The sequence below is a fragment of the Gopherus flavomarginatus genome, chromosome 3 (genome assembly GCF_025201925.1).
Source record: "Gopherus flavomarginatus isolate rGopFla2 chromosome 3, rGopFla2.mat.asm, whole genome shotgun sequence".
Taxonomy (NCBI): domain Eukaryota; kingdom Metazoa; phylum Chordata; order Testudines; family Testudinidae; genus Gopherus; species Gopherus flavomarginatus.
The window spans coordinates 282,700,085-282,722,334 of record NC_066619.1 but is presented as its reverse complement, the minus strand read 5'-3'; the positions used below and the strand labels follow the sequence as shown (position 1 = coordinate 282,722,334).

Genomic DNA, 22,250 nt, shown 5'->3' with positions numbered 1-22,250 from the left:
CTCCTTGTCTAGGTACCAACTCCAGGGCTGGAGCTAGAGGCACCAACTTTCCAATGGGGAGGGGGGCTCACTGCTCAACCCCTGGCTCTGCCACAGGCCCTGCCCCCAACTCCACCCCTTCCCACCCACCCCCCCTCAGCCTCCAGTGTCCTCTGCACTGGACACAACGCTGATCGGGAGGTGTGGGGAGGGATGCTGGTGGGCGGGAGGTGCTGGGGGAGGGGTTGATGGGGGGCTGCTGGTCTATTACCGTGGCTCTTTGGCAAGGTACGTTGGTAACTTCTGGCTCCTTCTCAGGCTCAGGGTGGCCACCCCTGCCATAGGGGACGATAGGATGAGACCGCCTACAACGGCATGCAGCTGATCTGCGACTGCTAGTAGCAAATATCCCCAATGGCCGGTTATGGGACACTGGATAGGGAGGGCTCTGAGTTACTACGGAGAATTCTTTCCCAGGTGTCTGGCTGATGGGTCTTGATGAAATGCTCAGGATCTAAATGATCGCTGTATTTGGGGTCAGGAAGGAATTTTCCCCTGGCTCAGATTGGCAGAGACCTTGGGAGGTTTTCACCTCCCTCTGCAGCGTGAGGTAAGGGGCATTTGCAGGTTTAAATTAGAGGACATGGTGGATTGTCTGTAATTTTAAGTCTATAAACCATTATTTGAGGACGTCAGTAACTCAACCAGAGGTTATGGGTCTCTTACAAGAGTGGGTGAGCGAGTTTCTTGGGCCTGCAAGGTGCGGGAGGTCAGACTAGATGATCGCTCCCCTTCTGGCCTTAATGTCTAGGAAACAGCATGCTCCGCGCTGCACGAGACCCTGCTCCAAGGTCCTTGTACTCAGACCAGACACACCAGGTGAGTCAGAAGAGCATAACAGAAGCAGCAAGGTCTTCAGCTCAGTTAACACCTTCCTGGAGGGATTAACATTTAAAGGCTTTGTGAGAGGAGCACATCAGAGGAGGGCGAGTGGCCCACTGGCACAGCCAGGATGTCGAGAGAAGGAGCGCAGAGAAGCAGAAGTTAGGCCAGAGGTTTGGGGTGGGAGCAGAGAGGAAGCCAGGCCACACCCCACCCTTCCGCACATCCATTAGAGGCCCTGCAGAAATAAAAACACTGCCACGCACAGTCTGCAACCACCAGGGCGCCACCCCCACAGGTGTAACAGCCAAGTCAAGAGTCATTGACAGAGGATGGGCACAGCCCTGCAGTGACTGTGACACACAGTCTCAGATGTCTAACAAGGACGTATTTCACACTGTGCCCAAAGCACTAACCAACCCCCCCAGAGGCCTTTTGGAGACAGACATGTGCCATCTCATCCCTGTTGCAGGATGGGGAAGTCCAGACTGGGGCTAGGATTAGAATACAGGAGAGTTCCTGACCCCCAGCCCTGTGCTCTGGCCACTAGCTCCAATACTAAGGAGATCTTCCTGGGCCTCCAGTTAATCCAGGTGATCGGTAACAAAAAAAAAAAGTGGCACAAGGAGCACACGAAGGCGATGTTCTTCCCCCAACATCTACAGCAACCGCAGCTTTCACTGAAGTAGCGAGGTCACCAGGCAAGGACAGCACCTGGCTGCTGAGCAGTGAGTTCTTTGCTCACAAGTCACATTCCAAAAGTGCAACGGGAAAGGAAAACGGGACTGCGAAAAACAAAGACCCTGCCCGGAAAGGAACAAAGGCAGGTCACTGCAGCAGGGCCAGTGCAAGGATATTTCACGCCCTAGGCGAAACTTCCACCATGCGCCCTTCTCCCCCCGTCCCAGGGATCCAGGGCCGTCCTTAGCTATCCCCCGCAGGGGGCGGAGGCCTCCATGGGGGGGCATTGTGTGGGGCCCTGCCCCAGGCCTCTGTGGGAAGGGGGGTGACCCAAGACCTCCATGGGGGACAGGGAGAGGGAAGGGGACAGGCCACTTCCTGTGGGAAGTGGAGTGACCCACCCCAGCCTGCTCCGCTCCCCTGACTCCCAGCCGTGCCACCGGCGAGTGCAAGGGGGCAGGGTTCCCTCCTCCCCTCAAGCCTGGGAGCCAGGGGAGCAGAGCAGGCTGGGGCCGGGTCACTCCACTTCCCACAGGAAGGAGCCAGCCCCCCATCCCCCTGTCTCCCATGGAGGCCTGGGGCCAGCCCCGCCCCCTGCTCCTCCCTGCGGAGGCCTGGGGCCCCAGCCTGCTCTGCTCCCAGGCCTGGGGAAAGGAGGAAGGGGGGAACCGCCCCCCAGCACTTGCCGGCATCACAGCTGGGAGCCAGGGGAGCAGAGCAGGCTGGGGCCGGGTCACTCCACTTACCATGCAGTGGTTGCAGGGTCGGGCCTGGCTGCAGTCTTCAGGGGAGTGGGGGGAGGGTTGAGGCACAGCAGGGGTGGGGGCCAAGGGAAACAGCCGGAGATAACCCCCTTTGGCGGCTCCCCGCCCCAGCTCACCTCCGCTCCGCTTTCTCCCCTGAGCACGCTGGTGCTGCTCCACTTCTCCCGCCTCCCAGGCTCGCAGCATTAATCAGCTGTTTGGCACAGCAAGCTTGGGAGGGGAGGAGAATTAGAGCGCATGCCCCTCCCATTACTTGCTGCAGGCAGCTCTCCCCATGCCCCCCAGCTCACCTCCACTCCACCGCCTCCCTTGAGCAGGCTTTTTGGCGCCCCCAACCACTTGGCACCCTAGGCAGCCGCCTAGTTCACCTAATGGTTGCACTGGCCCTGCACTGCAGGCAGCATGTAGTGCATGAAACGCCAATGCTGGATTCAGCCCCACCCGGCGACACAGGAGGAAACAGTGTCACTGGGGCAGGTGGAGGGATTCTAGATGGAAGGCACCTCGGTCAGAATCACAGCCAACCCTGTCTCTTTCAAAGAGCCAGTGAGATCCTGCCTGGGAGAGGGGAAAAGAGCAGGGAGGGAAACAAGGTGGTGGGTTGAGAAATAGCTCTGTGTAGCCAAGAGGCTGTGCGGAGACCAGTGAGACATCAATTTGGCGGTTCAGTCCAGTTCCCAGTGGGCAAACCCACGCCCGTCCCCTCATCGAGTCTCTGCAGAGAGCAGTGCTCTTTCCAGTACAGGAGAACTGGCATTGCTGCAATGGTTCTGCAGACAGAGCGAATGCCTCAGCATCTCTGGTGCCTCCCTGTTACCAGCACTGCATGCGCTAGAACTATGTGAAAAGTTTCCAGCTGAGGTGCCAAGTATGATGGAGACCCACTGTTGTGATAACTGGGCCTACAAACATACCCACATTCTGAGTGAACCGTCATTAAAATGGTGCAATCACCTATCATAGCAAACAGTGATGGGAAAGTGTAAGAAAAGTGCAGCTTAGATCGGTGCATAAGATTGTTTATAAAAGTTAGTGAAAAAGAAAAACAAAGACTGAGTAAGTCTAAACCAAACAGCTTTCCTGATACAACTGAAGGACTGTACTGAGATTGCACCTGGTAAACAAGGAAAGTGTGGGACTGGAAGTTAACAGACTAAACTTGGTATGTTGGACAGTAGGTCTGGTATATTGGTGAACAAATAAGAGGAGGGACTATTCCACCCATCATCCCTTTTTCAGGGCCGCAGAAGAGAGATTTTGGGGGCAGGGACATGTGAACCAACTGGGGAATTCCTGGAGGAGGGAGATGGCTGTTAGGCCTCCATCCTGCTCCAGGGGCTTTAAAGGTAATAGGTAATAATTGGAGATATACCTATCTCCTAGAACTGGAAGGGACTTTGAAAGGTCTTTGAGTCCAGCCCCCTGCCTTCACTAGCAGGACCAAGTACTGATTTTTGCCCCAGATCCTTAAGTGGCCCCCTCAAGGATTGAACTCACAACCCTGGGTTTAGCAGGCCAATGCTCAAAGCTATCCTTCCCTTTGTCCTTCACCTGAGGATTCTGACGGTTACTGCATCATCTGGAAGTCCAGCCCTTGGCGCACCAGCAGGGACACCTGGTCCTCACCATCACTCCAGTGGAGACCCCCGTCAGGAACACAGGAAATCCTGTTTGTCGCCATCCCTTTGTGTGGTCCTTTCTGTCCCACTATTTCTCCTCCTATCCTCTCCCTCTCTGCTTTCTAGCTCAGCTGATCTTGAGATCAACTGTGCCACATGCACCGGCACAGTGAGAAAAAACAGCCCATCCAGCTCTGGGCAGTACGAGAGACCAGACCAACCAGATGATGTCCCAAGCCAAGATGACCCAGACTCCACAGCACTGCTGTTGTGGCTGACATGCCCATGCAGTGCATTAATCTGTGGCTGACCTGACTCCACAAAACTGAGAACATCAACAAAAGCCGCATTTCCTACCCCCAGGTCTGTTAAAAGCAATGAGAGACCCCATCCTTCATATCTCAGAACTGAGCATCACTACTAACCAGTGCTTTCTCTCCCGATCAAGGATTGTCCAATCCAGTAAGGGACCTCTGATATATTCTCTGAAAAAGGGCCTGCGATAGGTTTTGGTGACTAGGGCCAGCTCCAGGCACCAGCATTTCAAGCAGGTGCTTGGGGCGGCAATCTGCAAGGGGCAGCAGTCCGTGCATTTTTGGCCCCAAGCAGCGCGCCAAATTGCCTCCACAGACGGCGGGGGCAGTGCGTGTGCCTTTAGGGCAGCACGCGCGTTTGTGCAGCGGTGGCAATTCGGCGGCAGCTTCTACGTTCAGCTGTCTGCAGCGGCGTAGCTTCTGTCTTCCAGCTGAAGACAGAAGCTGCCGCCGAAGTGCCGCCGCCAAGGAAACTCACGTGCCGCCCTAATGGCACATGGACTGCCCCTGCCGTCCACGGCGGCAATTCGGCGCACTGCTTGGGGCGGCGAAAACAGTAGAACTGGCCCTGTTGGTGATGTTTGTTTTGCACGCTCATTTCATTTCCATTTTAAACTGCATTGAAAGGTGTTTTAACATCTTTTCTTTATGTATCTTAGTTAACACAATGTCTAAACTTTGGCATAAGCTTCTTAGTGTGTTTCCCATGAAACTAAAACCCTGGTCTCTGTATGCCAGACCCCGCACCTTGTTTACAGCTGTTTAAGGCTGCACAGTTTCAGGGTCACGGTAACACCTCTGACTCTTTGACCCCTTTTATTCCATCCGATTTGATACACCGCCACTCAAAGCATTCAGCATAATCATATCCTCCACCTTCCCCCACTCAGAAGGATCAGCTTACTAAGCATGGGTTTCAACACAGCCAGGCATTTCCTGGTGTGGTCAAATTACCACGAAAATATCCCCTTCCAGCTGCCTTTCCAGTCCCAAAAACAAAGATTTCATCACAGCTCATGCTGGGCAGTGCAGCAGTCAGACATTCACCCTCGCACAGGAAAGGGCATTTCAACACCTTGTTTTTCAGAACCTAGCTGGGCCATATGGGAAGTTCATGAGCTGTCATATTCCATTTCCTCCCACTCCCCATTTTATAAGTGGAGAAACAGGCATGGAGATTTTAAACCAACTCATCCAGGGTCGCACTACAAACAAAGTGGAAACAGATCCCAGATCTCCTCGGCGTGTGCCTTAACCACAAAACCCTAGGTCTGATCTGCATGTCACCCACGGACAGGGAGGCCAGCACCACACTGAATGAACCTGCACTGCTCAGCTAGGCACAAAGGAGCAAGCCAAATATAGGAACCACTCTTATCTACGAATACAGGACACACATGGAGTTGTCGGGAGGGTCTAATCACACTGCTGTTGGTTGATATGACAGTGCTCCCCGCAGCATACCAGGGCTTTGGGCCATCCCCAGAGAGCTCACGAGCTAACACGACAGGCAGAGGGATACAAGAGAGGGGCTTGTAGATCTGGACTTGCCCCCAAGCGCCCTTCTCCCAACCCATTAGTAGCTACCCAGTTCTTTTCAGGCCTCGCTACAGAAGTGGGTCTTTGGAGGGATCTGACAGGCGAGGACACAGCAAGGTCAGGCACCAGTTCAGGGAAGTGTCCCATGCACCGGGGTGGGAGAAGGGCTTACAGCGAGGGCTGTGGGCGAAGCAGATGAACGGGGTGAGGAGGGAAGATGAAGGCTGGCATAGCCGGCCAGGGGAGGGGGCTGAGGCAAAGTCGAGAAGGGCCTTGACGCAGAGGGGGAGCCATTGAAGGGATTCTGGGGTGGTAACATTGCCAGAGCAACAGGCAGAGAATATAATCTCGGTAGCTATGTTTTGCATGGGCTAGACGAGCACCCTCTGTTTATCTAGAGCAGAGGGAGCAACTTTTTGGCCCAAGGGCCACGTTGGGGTTGTAAAACTGCATGGAGGGCCAGGTAGGGAAGGCTGACTCTCCTCAAACAACCTGCCCTTGCCCCCTATTCGACCCTTCCACTTCCTTCCCCCTGACAGTCCCCCAGAGAACCCCCAACCCATCCAACCCCCCTTGCTCCTTGTCCCCTAACTGCCCCCTCCCAGGACCCCTCCGCTCCCAACCGCCCCCGGGACCCCACCCCCAATCCAATCCCCCCTGCTGCCTGACCTCTATCCACATCCCTGCCCCCGACAGGCCCCCCCGGGACCCTACACCTATCCAACCGCCCCTGCTCCCTATCCACACCTTCCCCTGAGACTCCCACACTTATCCAACCCCCCCCACACACATTCCCAGTCTCCTGACCACCCCACAGAACCTCCACCTCATCCAACCGCTCCCTGACTGCCCCTCGGGACTCCCCACCCCTTATCCAATTCCCCAACCCCCTTACCAGGCCGCTCAGAGCAGCATGTCTGGCGGCCGCGCTGCTCAGCAGGAGCACGCAGCCCCGCTGCCCCGAGCGCTGCCTGCACAGCGGCATGGCTCTGCGGGGGAGTGGCCGGGAGCTCAAGGGCTGGGCAGGTCGGTCCCACAGGCCGGATGTGGCCCGTAGGCCGTAGTTTGCCCACCTCTGATCTAGAGGATCCCATGCAGACTTCGCTACAGTGTTGTAACTCAGGACTGGAGGAGCCACCAAGAGAGACAGGAGACATTTCTGCAGCAAGACCGGGAACTGGAAGGGGCATGGCTCCAGAGTGAAAGACGCCGGGTATATGAGTCAAGACACTCTGTACAGGCCATCCTAGAGCCGCACCCCTTTTGGTCACAACCGACCTGAGCTGGATTCAAAATGCCACCCTTGAGATCAGACTCTCCATAAACCATTTAAGAGCAGGCAGCATTCTCCTCCAGACGAGCTATTCTGACACATCAGCGCCCACTCAAAGGCAAGTCTGCTGCTGGAGTCAGTCAAAAGCACAATCATCAAACCCTTGGGATCCCGCGGGAACAGCGTGCCCTAGGAAGTCCTGAGATATCACTCCCTCCTTGCCAGACAACAGTTTTTAAAAGAAGAGAAAAGACACCCACCCTGGAACGAAGCCTGGAATTGAACCCAGAGCAGCACAGGGTTTCCATGATTTCCCAGCAGAGATGGGACGCTGCATTCAGTCGAGTTTCTCAGAGTTCTCATTCCACTCCAGCGGCACACGGAAGGGAGACAAGGAACTGATGTTGCAAGCACGGGAAGTTTTGCCAAAACAGCATAAGACAAGGAACAACCAGTGGGTAGAGGAGGGGGCAAATGGGAAGCCGGGGCTCCAGGGAGCTTTCCCCCGTTCCGCTTTGTGGCACGACCTTGGGACAGTCACTTACCCTCCAGACCTCACTTTATTCTTCCATAAGACAGGCATACATACTTACTACTTATGTAGAAGGATGCCAGGGGCGTGCCACAGATGCATAAAGCATTTTGATAGCCTGGCACTAAGTGAACCTAGGAACAGGCTGCTCCAGAACATATCGCCAACTGAAACACACAGAGCCACATGGCCACCAGGGCCTGCTTATAGCACCGATAACAGAGTAACATAACCGTTCTGCTCAAAGAGCAAGCGTCACCACGTGGTTTTTCCTTCTCTCCTAATGAGAACTGCGACCCCTTTTAGTAACAGAACAGAAACCCCACAGCGAGTGACCGTGTTATTCCACAGACACTGCTTAACGCAATCAGAAGATAAATCGGGGGGGGGGGGGTTGGTTTTAAGACCGGTGCTTGGATTCCCAATGCTTTCATCAGATTAAGCAGCAACTGAGCCAAGTGGAAGAGCCAGCATCATGGAAAGAAGTTTGGGATGGATAAATGCTGCAGTACACGAGCAGATCCTGCGTCTTGGAAAGAGGTGAAGGCAGAGACAACAGGTGGAATCAGCCTAATGGACGAGTTCCTGACAATCCAACTGGTACCCCTATATTTCAAGAGTTAAAGAAAGAACAAGCCTGAGTACTTTTCATCCCAGCTCACTGCTGCATGCAGAGATGGATTTGCTGGGTATTGACACTTCCAGGGGTGAAAGATTAGTACAATAACCCAGCACACTTTAAGCTACAGGTTAGCTAGACCAGCTTTGTTCTGGTCTGGAAGAAGGAAAAAAAAGAAAAGGAGCAAGGGGAACGACACATTCGCAGAAAACAGAGATACACTATGGGCCAAACAGCCCTGATGTAAACAGGATCAACTCCAGTGTTTACCCCAGGGCTGAATTCGATCCATTGCCTTGTCCTTTAAAAGTGAAAGACACATACAGGCCCACCTTTGAGAGGCGTTTAGTCAGATGTATCAAGTCATTCTATAATATTAATGAACACAATAGAGGGGGAGCCAACGTACGTAATGACACATGCCCTTATTCCACTGCATCATCGGAACACTGCCGCGTCCGGCCCAGCCTGCAGTTCGGCAGGTACCGCTGACACACCAGCGGTCACCTTGTACCTAGCGAGAGCCAGGTTGTGATGGAGTCTCTGAACGCATCACAGTATCCCAGCAGAGCTTATAGAGCCGCATTCACTTTTCGTGTTTGTGCCGGGCTTACAATCACTGCTGTACTCGCCACAAGTTTATTTTGGGGGGAGCGGGGGGGGGGGGAGAGGGAGGGTCACCATGCTTGCAAGTGCAACCTCACTAGCTCATTTCATTGCAGCCTGCAAGACATACAAGAGAGAGGTTTCTGCTACTTCACTTGTAAAGCTGGTCTTGCTTCACCTGAGATAAGTCATTGCTTTGGCCCAACTGGTTACTAAACCCACACGATTTTCTCTCCCTGCTCTCCCAGAGCAGGCCCCAGGAGCACATGCATGAAGGCCGCTGCTCCCCTCTCTCTACTTTCCTTTAGCAGATCAGGCTGCCTCTCTTCCCACTTGCCTAACTTCTCTTTGTAAATTTTAAGACCAGAAAAAAACCACTGTGATCATTTAGTCCAGGGGTTCTCAAATGTCACTGCATCCCAACCCTCTTCCGACACTAAAAATTACCACATGACCCCAGGAGGGGGAGGAGCCCGCCTGAGCCCCAATGACCCAGGAGGGGGATGGGGAGAGCGAGACAAAACTGAAGGCCAAGGGGGACCTGTAACCTGCCCAACACACAGGGCTGAAACTCTCAAGCTTCGGCCTCGGGTGGTGGTGCTCAGGCTTCGGCCCTGGGCCCCAGCACGTTTAAGCCAGCCCTGGTGACCCCATTAAAATGGGGCTGCAACACACTTTGGGGTCCTGACCCACAGTTTGTGAACTGCTGATCTAGTCTGACCTCCTGCCTCTCACAGGCTAGAGACCCTCACCTGGTAATTCCCACACACAGCCCTGACTTCTGGATGAGCTATAGAATCTCTTTTAGAAAGATCCTCAGGGCTTGGCTACACTGGAGAGTTGCAGCGCTGGTGAGGGGGTTACAGCGCTGCAACTCAGGATGTGGCCACACTTGCAAAGCACGGCCAGCGCTGCAACTCCCTGGTTGCAGCGCTGGCTGTACACCTGGTCTGCCTCGGGTGTAGCGATTCCAGCGCTGGTGATGCAGCGCTGGTCAGCAAGTGTGGACACCACCAGCGCTTTTATTGGCCTCCGGGGTATATGGAGGTATCCCAGAATTCCTGTCCACAACAAACCAGAAGAATGGCTGAACTCCTATCTCCCCGTAGCTACTTGCTAAAAAATAAATACAGCTGCTCTGTGCTCCAGCGAGCGAGCCAGAGAAGGCAGGAGAATTGCTTTGGAATGTTCAAAGCTGTTTGCTTGAGGAGAGAGGGGTGAGGGGTAATGTTGAGCAACTGTTTATGTGGCCTGACGGCTATTTAGGAGTGCATAATTAGCATTTAGTGAATAAGAGACAGGTGGGGGAAAGGTCAAAACTTTTAAAATGATTGAAGGTAGGCACTGTGTATCTTCCAGTCCTTACAACTTGCAAGGCAGGGAGCTGAGAACAGTGTCAGCTCCAAAAATCCACTCTCTGTCACATTCCACCCCACTCCCCTCTTTTGAAAAGCACGTTGCAGCCACTTGAATGCTGGGATAGCTGCCCACAATGCACCACTCCCAACAGCGCTGCAAATGCTGCAAATGTGGCCACACTGCAGCGCTGGTAGCTGTCACTGTGGCCACACTGCAGCGCTGGCCCTACACAGCTGTATGAACACAGCTGTAACTACCAGTGCTGCAGAACTGTAAGTGTAGCCATGGCCTCAGTCTTGATTTAAAGACTCCAGGTGACGGGGAATTCACCACGACCCTTGGTAAGGTGTTCCAATTTGTCTAGCTTCAGCTTCCAACTATTGGATCTAGCTGCACCTTGTTCTGCTAGATTAGAGAGCTGACTAATACGGTATTCCTCCAGCTACCAACACAGCCCTGAAGCAGCAAGGGGCCCTTCCCTACTTCCCTGTAATGGTGTGGGGGGGGAGAAGAATAGAGGGAGAAAGGGAAGGGAAACGATTGCATGGAGGAGCTTGGGGGCAGTGGGTGTGTGGGGAGAGTGGGGCGGGCTGGTAGGTCTTAGCTGGGCTGGTGTGCTCTAATGACAATTTTGCAAGGCTATTTAACCAAGACTATTAAACCCCACCGACTTTTCAAGGCTGCTTGGCCATGCAGCCAAGATGCAGGAAGCCGTTCTTGCCTTATTTGTTTAAGATCGGGGCACCACTGAGCAGAATGAAGGGCTAAGTTGATCCTGTAGAAATGTGACCTTGTAACCCCAGGGAGTTCAGGGGCTCCAAACGCATGCAGGCCACTAACCTCTCCCTACAAGCTCTCAAAGGTGCTCTAGCCCCAGCTCCTATTGCTGACTGCAAGGCGAGCTCCATTGTGGAGGCACCTCCAGGAGCAATCTCTGCCTCTGCTCCCATCCTCTTGACCTCTTTGGCCATGCAGGGATGCACACTCACTGCCCAGTGACTCTTTCCAGCATTAAGCAGCAGCCCTCAGCCTTTCTGCGCGGGTTTGGAGCAAGACAAAGGCTGCAAATCCCCAGAGTACAAACCCCGCCGTGACTATGCGTCTCCATTTTTGCACTGCGGGGCTTTTCTTAGCACCAAAGCCACTGGAATTGGAGAGGGGGGCAAATCAGCCCAATTACTCCATATCACAGTAGAAGAGTTCCACTTGGCTCTCCTGAATTATAACAGGAGCTGCTGTTGGCATCTGATTTCATGCTGCAGCACTCAGCATAACACAGGGAGAGTTTAACTGCTATTGCTCTTATGTCTTCTACAGCCCATTCGAGAATCAGTCCAGAAACTCCAGCTGCCAGCGTTGGGACAGCCAGCAAGGTTATTACACCAGATTAATACAAGTCAAAAGGTCTTTGATTTGGCAAGCCTGTAGAGTCAGTCCAGGATACAGAACTTCAGGCATGCCGTGTCTATTATCTGTGTTCTGGATCAGAAGCCAGAATTCGACATGCACTTCACTCACCGAGAATCACACCCGCAGGGCTTGAAAAACGTCCTGGATGCTACCAGCCAGACGCCAGCCTGAAAGATAACCCCCTCCCCAGTAAGCTTCTATGGCAACATGCTGGCAGTAAGACCAGCTGCATTCTCAACATGTGTTAAGGAGACAAGTGCCCATTGAACCCACTTGAACTCTTCTCTTCCCCTTGCCACTGGAAGGAGGCAAAAGCTCTATCCTCAGTTAGATCTGCTCCTTACCCAGCCTCCTAGCTATTGCATGAGGGCAGAGGAGAGGCTTCTCTGCCACCACGCTACTGCTCACATATGCTACTTTTTGTGGAATCCTCCTCTTCTTGTGGAATAGTTCCAGGGCTGCTCATAAGTTCGCCCAGTAGCAGCACGCAACAAACACGAAGTTTGACTGCTACACAAAGGCTGCGAATAGCAGCCGTGGGGAGGATGTTTTGCTCTCCAATGCTTGGAAACGCAGGAGGTAGCAGGGGTGCAAACTCCAACGCAAGACCCAACAGCTCACGTGCGGGGGGTTCACCTTTGCAACGACATGGACTAGAAACAGAAGTTAATGAAGTGAAAAACTTCAGTTCTGAATCAAATAAAAACAGCTTAGGCAGCCCACAAGCCACATTTGCCAGAAGGAGTTTCCACTTGCCACTGGGAAGTAGGGTTTTTGAGCCCTGCAAAACCACATCAACTGCAAACACCCCTAGCGGCCCCCATCTCTTTCAGGATACAACTGAACAGGACTTTCATGTTTAAAGCCCTCTAGGGACTTGCCCTGGCCCACTTCTGCTCCCCTCCCTAAGCTATGGCCTTTCACACAGTCTCTTCCCTGGCGGTTTGACAGCCTTCGCCTGGGCAGCTCCCATCACCTGGAGCAACCTCTCCACTTCAGCGACACATTTCAGGGGCAGAAGATGACATTTTCCTCCTTTTGTTTCATCCCATATTGTGCAAAGGAAGGCGTTTCATTCAGTAACTGCACTACTATAACATCTTTTCATGCAAGCTAAGAACAGTCTTGCACAGGCATAGAACAGCTCTGTTTCTTTTAGAGCTACCCCTTGTGGCACTCAGCCCCGGGACTTGTCAGAAGCCCGCTGAGCCCGTCTCAAACACTATGTATGCACCAGAATGAATGCAGGTGGCTTCTGTTAGAACTCTATTAGTTTGACCTTTCAGTGCATGGTTCCTTCCAAATACAATCAGGACAGATGGAGCAACCAGAGATGCAGGATAGCTGGACAGTGGGTGGCAGGGCAGGACAGATGGTCAGATGTGCATGGGAGAGGGAGGGGCCAGTTTTAAGGTAACGCATATTTAGTGATTTATTGCCACGCGGCAGATAAGCTGAGGCAGGAACCGAGCAAGCTGGCTCAATGCAGTCACCAGACTAGTGAGACACTGTTCTTTCCTACACACTACAGGGATGGCGGCATTATGGATATGCCACTTGACAAACCCTTAAATTCAGTTCTCACGCTGGTACCAGATTTCAAGTCTTGAGAGTTGTCAATTACCCACAGAAAAATACACACTGACCCCCCTCCCCCCCCGACCTGGAGGCATCACCTCTACTGGAGACACTAGTTTGTCTCTCATGGCAGCTTTAGCAGAGGCTAGAGGGGCGCAACAGTCTCGGAGGCAGTCGTGACGGACACTTGTTCTTTTGGAACTGGACTGAGGTAGTTCATTTCACCTCCCCCAGCACCTGGAGAATGGAAAGCAGCTGGGACTATTTGGCAAGCCTGGAATCAGCCTCAGCATTTAGGAGGGATCCTAACAGGAAAGGAAGCAGCTTCGTCTCCTGAGTCATACCATGCCACCCTCGCTGCCTTCAGAGCTGGGCTTCCGGCCACGGCCACCACTGCTCTTTAGCCGCCCAACCCTGTGAAATCGGGTCTCCCCTACAATAGCCAGATTTCATGGAGGAGATCAGATTTCATGGTCCATGAAGCGTTTTTCAGAGCTGTGAATGTGGTAGGGCCCTACTCACATCACATAAGGATGATAAAGCACTTTCCAGTCCATTTGTAATTAGGAAGATGTTAATCAGCAGCAGCCAGGTATGAACATTTTAAAAATCAGTAGACCCAGATAACTTGCATCGAGGAGTCCTAACACGGTTGGCTGATGGGACCTCCGGCCCACGGATATTAATTTTTTAAGTCATCTTGGAACAGCAGGGAAATTCCAGAAAGACTGGAAGAGTGTTAATGTTGTGCAAAGAGTCAAAAAGGGCAAATGGGACAACATGGGTAACTATAAGCCAGTTAGCCTAACAATCTCTGCCAAAATAATGGAAAAACTGGTATGGAATTCAACTGATTAAAGAACAGGAATATAATTTAATGCCAGTCAACCTGGTTTTATGGAATATAGGTCTTGTCAAACATGTCTGATTTCATTCTTTTATGAGAATACAAGTTTGGCTGATAAAGGTGACTATGCAGATGTAATATACTTTGACCAAATACCATATGCCATTCCGATTAAAGTTTTAGCACTATACAATATCAGTCAAGCATGTGTTAACTGGATTAAGAACTGGCTAACTGACAGATCTCAGAAAGTAGCTGTCAACAGGGAAATCAAATAGAGGCTTTTCTATTAGGGTTCCACAGGGATCAGTACTAGGGCTGAAGACAATCAGTATTTTTATCAAATTATATGGAGGTAAGTTTTAAAAAAAAGTCACTGCTGATTAAAATTGCAGATGACACAAGACTGACATATAACGAGGTGGTCAAGGCAATCCGACAGCGCAATCCGGCTTGTTTAGTAAACTGACCCGATTCAAACAAAATGTGTTTTAATAGGGCAAAAAGCAAAAAGTTATACATTTATGAAGAAGGAATGCAGGCCATGACTACAGAATGAGGGACTGTAACCTGGAAAGCAGCAACTCTGAAAAGGACTTAAGGGTCATCCCGGACAAACAATTTATCATGAGCTCTGGCTGTGACAAAAAGGGCTAACGTGATCCTTGGATGTATAAACGGGAGTAGTGGGTAGGGAGGTGATTTTACCTCTGTACATAGCATTGGCAAGACAGATACTAGAACACTGCAAACAGTTCTGGTGTCCACATTTTTAAAAGGATGTTGAAAACTGAAGTAAAGAGCTGCGGAAATGATGCAAGGGCTGGAGCAACTGCCTTACAGGGAGAAACGTAAAGAGCTCAATCTGTTTCATTTACCCAAAAGACTGAGAGGCGACTTTATTACAGTGCATAAGCAAATACTGGTTACCAAGGGGCTCTGTGATGCAGTGCAGAAAGGTGGAACAAGAGCCTCTGGCTGAAAGCTGGAGCCAGATAAATGAAAATTGGAAATAAGGCACAGATTTCTCTTAACAGTGAGGGTGTTTAGCTATTGGAACACACTACCAAGGGAAGTGGTGGATTCTCTGTCTCTGGGTACCTTTCTTAAGGTGGCCATCCTGCAGCAAAAAAACTTCAGGACCAGACTTCAAAGAGAAACTGCTGAGCTTCAGTTCATCTGCAAATTTGACACCATCAGCTCAGGATTGAACAAAGACTGTGAATGGCTTGCCAATTACAGAACCAGTTTCTCCTCTCTTGGTTTTCACACCTCAACTGCTAGAACAGGGCCTCATCCTCCCTGATTGAACTGACCTCGTTATCTCTAGCTTGCTTGCTAGCACACATATATATACCTGCCCCTGGATATTTCCATTACATGCATCTGAGGAAGTGGGTATTCACCCACGAAAGCTCATGCTCCAAAACGTCTGTTAGTCTATAAGGTGCCACAGGATTCTTTGCTGCTTTTTCTGGGAGATATGATTTAGCCAAATGCAGGTGACTGGGCTCAACACAGGCATAATTAGGTGAAATTTAACAGCCATTGATATATAGAAGTTTAGACTAAAATTGTCCCTTTGCGACATTCTGTACTTCAGAATAGCACCCTGGAGCCCCCATATTCACCACTGCGTACAAAACATACAATCATATCGAAGTATGCCTTAGGGGTATCATTTGAGAAGTCATGATCTGTTGAACATTACTAGCCTGTTGAATTGTGTGTGTTACCGTTGTATTTGAAGTAATGACATTATGCTGTGTGTGTGTGCCATTGAAATATGTTGAGAGTTTGGGAGATGCTCACAGCTGGCCTTTTGGTGGCAACAAAGGAACAACAAACAGCTGCAAAACAGATTTACATTCGGACTAGTCATCATGTGTTGATGGCCCATTAAGGAGAATACATTCTCCCAGTGAGCCCCCTCCAAGCATGCAGACAATGGGGACTGCTTAACCCAGTGACTGAGCAGAGGACTCCATGCCCAAGACAGTATCATTCCATGCCCATGGACTGGGGGGTATAAACTGGAGTCTGTGACATCTGCCCCATACCTCTCTCCTCCGCCACCTAATCTGAAGGCAACAAGAACATTTGGAAGAAATTTCGTATGTAACCAACATTGACCTATATGCCTACCACTTATAATCACTTAAAATCTACCTGTTGTTAATAAACTTATTTTAATGTTTTATCCTTACCAGTGAGTTTGTCTACCGTGTTTGGGGAATCTGCTCAGATTAGAAAGGCTAGTGCATCTGCTATCCTTTGCCAAAGCAGTGAACTAATTAATGAGTTTGCACTGTTCAAGAGAAGGTCTTAAGCAGTGTGAAATGGTACATTTCTGAGGTGCAAGGCTGGTGGTTGGAGATATTTACACGTGTCTCTCTCTCTCTCTCTCTCTGTATAGCTCATGAGTGGCTTAGAAAGAATTTATGCAACTTAGCTGTGTGCGCCTCTCCATGCTGTTGGCTGAGTGATCACAGCACCTGGAGGTGTTTGCAGCTTGTCACTTGCATAGCACTGTAAGAGACAGCCCAGGGAGGAGTGTTAAGGGGGCACAGCAGTCCCACAGTTTCAGGCTGTATCCCAGGGGTATGTCAGACCCTTCTGGCCTTAAACTCTATGAATGTACAAAAAAGACCAAACCATAAGCAGCCACTGTCACAAATATGCCGTCCTTAACCAAGATGAAGAGCCTGAGCTTAGTGGAGATGGAAGCGATCAGTTCACAAGCTGTGCGCCTGCTCACTCCAATGCAACACTTTTTAAGCCAACAACTGGCCTACAGCAGCAGTGAGGAACTACCAGCCAGCCTATTGCTTGCAGCCTGTACCAGGAGATACCAGGACTAACCCTAGTTTACCATTCTGCTCCCCACCTCTGCCTATCCAGACACATACATGGCCCTCATCTCTGCCATGACTGAGCACTTAGGAACTGTCACTGTTTCTGCTCCACGCATGATTCCTTATTATACTCTTGGCTTTGTCTCCATGGCTTCCTGCCATACAGACCACGCCCACTCTATGGACGTTTGCCTTGACCCTTGCTGCAATTCCTCCCCAAGATGCTTCTGTGAGGCCTTTAACACATTAGACCGTGTCTTTTCTCAAAAAAAGAGAGTTGCTTAGAAAAAACACATTTTTTAACCTATGCAACCTGGCTTAGATCTTGCTGCTGCAACCCTTGCCTTCTCTCCTCACACACCCCCCATTTATCATCTCCTGCCCTGTCCTAACTCTGGTTGTAATCTCTTCAGGGTGAGCTGCCACTGCAAAACACCAGTTGCATTTATGTCACCATATAATGATACAGACGTTCAGTTTTTAATGAATTCCTGAAGGGTCCATGTCTATCTTCACGCATACGGCCTTGGGGAGACAGTGCAGTGCAGTCAGCCATGTGGCCACAAAGAATTGAGCTGATTTTTATCTGATACTAGCAGACCTTCTCCCAAACAAAGATGTCTACAGCTGACTCAACCAGACCTTGAAAGTTTACTTCCAAGGTTAGGCAGTTATAAGTTACTGTGTAACACAGCTTGTTGAACTAACCTCTCAGACTTGTAGGGGTTTGCACCATTTCATACCAACCCGCAGGCTTGCAGTCTCCAGTGAGAGTTTGCTAAGCAACCTCTGTCTCCTCCAAAGAGACTCCCCAAGGTCCATATGGACCCTGTGAAGTACTCACTCTATGACAGTATACAGCTGCACCAACTTGCCTAGAGAATGCAAGAACCTGAGGCCAGGAGTCACTTGGCAGTTATCCACTGTACAGCACTTTGTGCATCTGATGCTTGTGATGAAAATCTACAAATGGCTCCACTGTTATCCAGCACTGCTGACCTCCCGATTACAATGTGCTGCTCTGAATGAGTTAGCATTTGTGCAACAACCCCCCACATTAAACAGAAGCAGAACTGCTCAGCTATGTGTCTTAGCCTCTACTCCGCTGACAATGAATGGAGATTCTCCTATGCTTTTGGTACCGGAGCACCTGAGTTTTCGTCCCACAGTCACATAAACTCCCTGTCTAGCCCCAGGCAATCTCAGATGTGTGATGGCACAGATGCTTAATAGCTCTTCCCTTGTGCAATTTGGTGCTTGAAGAGTTTCTTTTGCCATCAATCAATAAAAGCAGCCAGTGTTCCATTATTCCATGTTGTCCTGAGATGCAAGGCTTGCTTTAACCTATGTTTAAGGTGTTTCTGCATCACCGTTATAAAGCTGTACGTATGTTCAGTCAGTGCCACAACGTAAGCTGGGTTACAAACATAGCTCCATGTGACACCTTTGAAGAAACAAAACTAAGTGAAGAAAAGGGTTAAGATCAGCATAGCAGAGTTCCTGGGCGGGAGCCCACTACTTGGGTTACACACCAAGGCATCAAAGCTGTGATGCAAGTCATCACATGAGACACCATCACTGCCAGGTCCTGAGCAAGTCAGAAGAAACGGCAGGCAATATAGCCTGAGGAAAAGCCTGCAAAATGTAAACAGTGGAAAAGGCTCACAAGATAACAGCAGTATTATTGTTGCTAAAGTAGCACCCAGTGACCTCAAAATCAGGGGTAAACTGTGCTAGGCACTGTACAACCACACATAATGAAAAGATCGCTCCGGCCACAAAGAGCTTTCAGCCTTAGGCTCCATTCCCACATTCAATGTGACTACTCCTGCGCACAGAGTTAAGCACATGCTTACCCCGCTTCATGATCTGAGCCAAAGTAAAGCCAGTGCACTCTGATTATTTAACACGGTTTCCCTAATTCAATATTTAGCATGGCGAGGACGCAAGGTCTCTCCCTTTGTACAATTGCTTTCTTTAAATATTCTGACAAAGGAGCACTGCTTTCCTTATGGAGAGTTTTGTGCATTCCAACCTTGCCCAGAGTATAATCCATCAATGCCCAGAGCAAGCTGTGAGGAGCACTGAAAGTTAAATTACACACACACACACACACCAAGTGGGACTGCCCCCCAATGGTTGTGATCTAGCAATCAAGTCTCCCTCTAAAGCCTGCAGATAAGCTGTTGCCTTGTGACCTAAATAGGACTTCTCTGTCCAACCATCCACTCTTCTGACCTCTTCATCCATGTAAGATTAAAGCGATCAGCAAATACTCCCAGAAAAATAAGTCAAACTACACAGAGCAGAGTTATTCCCTTTTTTATTGTTACCAACCCACCCCCTTTCCACCAAAAACTGCCCATATTAGGCAAGCCAGAGCCCCAAGAGCTTTGCTGTGCTGTGGAGCAAAAACAAGCCAGATTTGTTTGGGTTTGGGGGGAAAACAATGTTCTGACCCCTTTAACACTGTTAATCCTGCTCTCCACAAGATCTCCACTCTGTCTCCTGCCATGCCTGGGAGAGGGACACAACCCAATGGATGGAGACTGGGGCATATGCCCAGCCCCTCCCAAGTCCCTCTGCAGTGACTCAGGCAGCCAAGCTTGAGTGAGTAGAGGACACTAGACTCTCTGATGTTTAGGATTTGGCGCACGCGAGCCATGAAACACTCCCAACCCTTGGACATAAGACTATGCATTCAACCCCATGCTTAAAAAAACACTCAACTTTGTTCCAACTCTGCTGCCTGCCAGCCAAGCACCTGAAAGCTTTTTTTTTTTTTTTTTAACCCTCTTGGCACAGAAGAGATGGGAGACCCCACTGCATCCATGTAAGCAGGAGTTGATCCAACTCTTTCCAGTGCAGGAGAGCGCCCTGCAAAAGCTGAATTTCATCCACCTTCCTGTGGCCAACCAGTTCCAGCAACTGGGCACACAAGATTTGGGGCGCTCGGTGCCATGCAGACCTAGAGGCCAAGGAAGTTTATGGGGAATGTTCCTTGCATGTAATTGCTGGAACTTTTTGCCATGGCATTTCCCACCCACTCCGGTCCGGAGATGGGGAAAAGACCCATTCCCGTTGGGGTGACTCAACTCCCACGGGATTTGCCCAGCTGCAAGAGGGGGAGGGGAGGAGAGGATGACCAGATGTACCGATTTTATAGGGGACAGTCCTGATTTTGGGGTCTTTTTCATATACAGGCTCCTATTACCCCCACCCTTGTCCTGATTTGTCACACTTGTTGTCTGGTCACCCTAGGGGAGGGGCTGTCTTAACTTCACAACCCCCCGTTAGCGAATTGCCATGCGGTAAGTGGTGAGTGCGCCCCGGGCTGGCCGCCAGCCCCTCCAGGCGGTGCAGTCTGGACGGATTTTGAATTTGGGGGGCGATGCCGTTGCAACAAGGGGGTAATCGCACTCCTCACCCCGACACCCAGCCGAGTGCCACGCCCAGCCTGGGGGCAGGGGGCCCGATCCTGCGGGATACTCACTGGCTCTTCATGGAGCGGCTCTCCCTGAAGACCGGCTGCAGGGGCACGGTGGCTTGGCCCAGGAACTTGTCCAGGCCGATGAGCGCCCGGTGCATGACGGTGAGCACCAGCTCGCAGCCCCCCTTGCCCCGGGGGGAGCCCCCTCCCCAGTCCGCCGGCTCCTCCAGCTCCAGGGCCCCCGGGGGCAGCTCGAAGGAGCATTCCTCCTTCCACTCCGGGCTGCCCGTGCTCTTCTCCGCCACCGAGGTGCTGTACTTCTCCCGGCCCAGCTGGATGATGGTGTAGGCATCGCTGGTGCCCGGCTTTCCCCCGCCGCCGCCTCCCTTGGTCCGCAAGCCCCGGGCCTGCAGCACGGTCACCTGGACGTGGGTGGGCAGCCAGCGCTGCAGCGGCGGCTCCTGCTCCGCCACCCGCAGCAGGGACATGGCTCCGGGCGGGGCGGGGAGAAGCTCCCCCCGGGGCGCCCCTGCGGAAGGGCGGCTCGCTCCGGCTCAGGGCAGTGCACAGCCCGGCTCGCGGGGCGAGGCTGCCCGAGCGCCAGGGGACCCGGGAGGCTCCTGCTGGGGACGGTGCAATGCGAAGAGGAGAGACGCTCCCCCGCCCCCTGCGAGGACGATGCGGTGCAAACTCCGGGCCGGGGAAAGAGGGAGCTCCCCGCAGCTGCAAACGCCCAAGCCCGCGGCTGCAAAGTAACTTTCCTCCCCGGGAAAAGGGGGTGGGGGAACGGAGGCAGCGGCCGCAGCAAAGCAAATCCCCGGGCCGCCCTGCTCCTCCGCGTCACTCAGCGGCTCGCACAGCTGCTGCAACCGGGCCGGGACCGGACCCGCCCCCTCCGTGTCCAGATCCCCTCCCCCTGCCCAGGCTCCTCCTGCCGGCTAGCTGCATGCATTGGCCGGGGGCCCAGGGCCCAGCAAACCCTCCAGCCTGCAGGCCGCTCCCTCCCCGGGCCGGGGCGAGCCGTTTGCTCCAGCTCCCGAGAAGTGCAATGGAAAAGCAACGGGGAGCCCTGTGGCCGAGCCTTGGGTGGGGCTGGACACCAGCAGCCGTGCCCACCCCAGGCATTCCCAGATCATGAGTCAGGCTGCAAAGAAATCAGCGGCCCCCCCGGCCAGGCAGGGGCCAGTCACTCAGGCTGTGTGGAGAGAGCCCGAGTCACAGTGTGGCGACAACAGGGAGCTGGCAACCTCGCCGGGTCTGGCTGCGCTGCCAGGCTCTGACTCCGGCTGGAGGCCAAGCCCCACTTCCATCCACACACAAGTCGGCCTGACTGGGGTCAGCAAGCACCCAGGACCCGGATCCTAGAACCCCCCTGGGAGAATGGCTCAGAGTCCAAGTCCCGCTGTGACTCGGGTCAAAGCCCTGTCATTTTGCAGCGTGAACTAGGGTTGCCAACTGTCTACTAGCACAAACCCAAAGACCCTTACTCTGCCCCTTCCCTGAGGCCACACCCCTGTCCCGCCCCTTCTCTAAGGCCGCTCCCCCTCCATCCTCCTAGCTGTGGGCTGCTTGCTCTCATTTTCACCAGGCTGGGGCAGGGGACTGGAGATGAGGTGCAGCAGGGGGTGTGGGCTCTGGGCTGGGGTAGGGGGTTGGGGTGCAGGAGGGGATGTGTGGTGTAAGCTCTGGAGGGAGTTTGAGTGGAGGAGGGGGTGCAGGGTGCAGGCTTTGGAAGGGAGTTTGCATGTGGGATGTGGGCTTTGGGATGGAGTTTGGGTGGGGGGAGGAGGTGCAGGCTCTGGGAGGGAGTTTGGGCGCAAGAGGACGTGCGGGATGCAGGCTCTGGGAGGGAGTTTGGGTGGAGGAGGGGGTGCAGGATTTGGAAGGGAGTTTGCATGTGGGATGTGGGCTTTGGGATGGAGTTTGGGTGGGGGAGGGGGTGCAGGCTCTGGGAGGGAGTTTG

At 52.3% G+C, this 22,250-nt stretch overlaps 1 protein-coding gene across 2 annotated transcripts in view; it reads right to left on the bottom strand.

Moving 5' to 3' along the window:
- The window catches only part of RAB11FIP5 (RAB11 family interacting protein 5), a 111,741-nt gene extending 90,601 nt beyond the window's left edge, over positions 1-21,140 (bottom strand). The window contains exon 1 of one of the 2 annotated variants that reach the window (XM_050943293.1): positions 20,351-21,140. In XM_050943293.1, the coding sequence (XP_050799250.1) occupies positions 20,351-20,775 (425 nt within the window). In that variant the 5' untranslated portion in view covers positions 20,776-21,140. Of the gene's footprint in view, positions 1-7,311; positions 7,566-20,350 lie in introns of those variants that run through there. The other variant, XM_050943294.1, reaches the window with a different exon arrangement.
- Between the last annotated feature and the right edge of the window lie 1,110 nt (positions 21,141-22,250).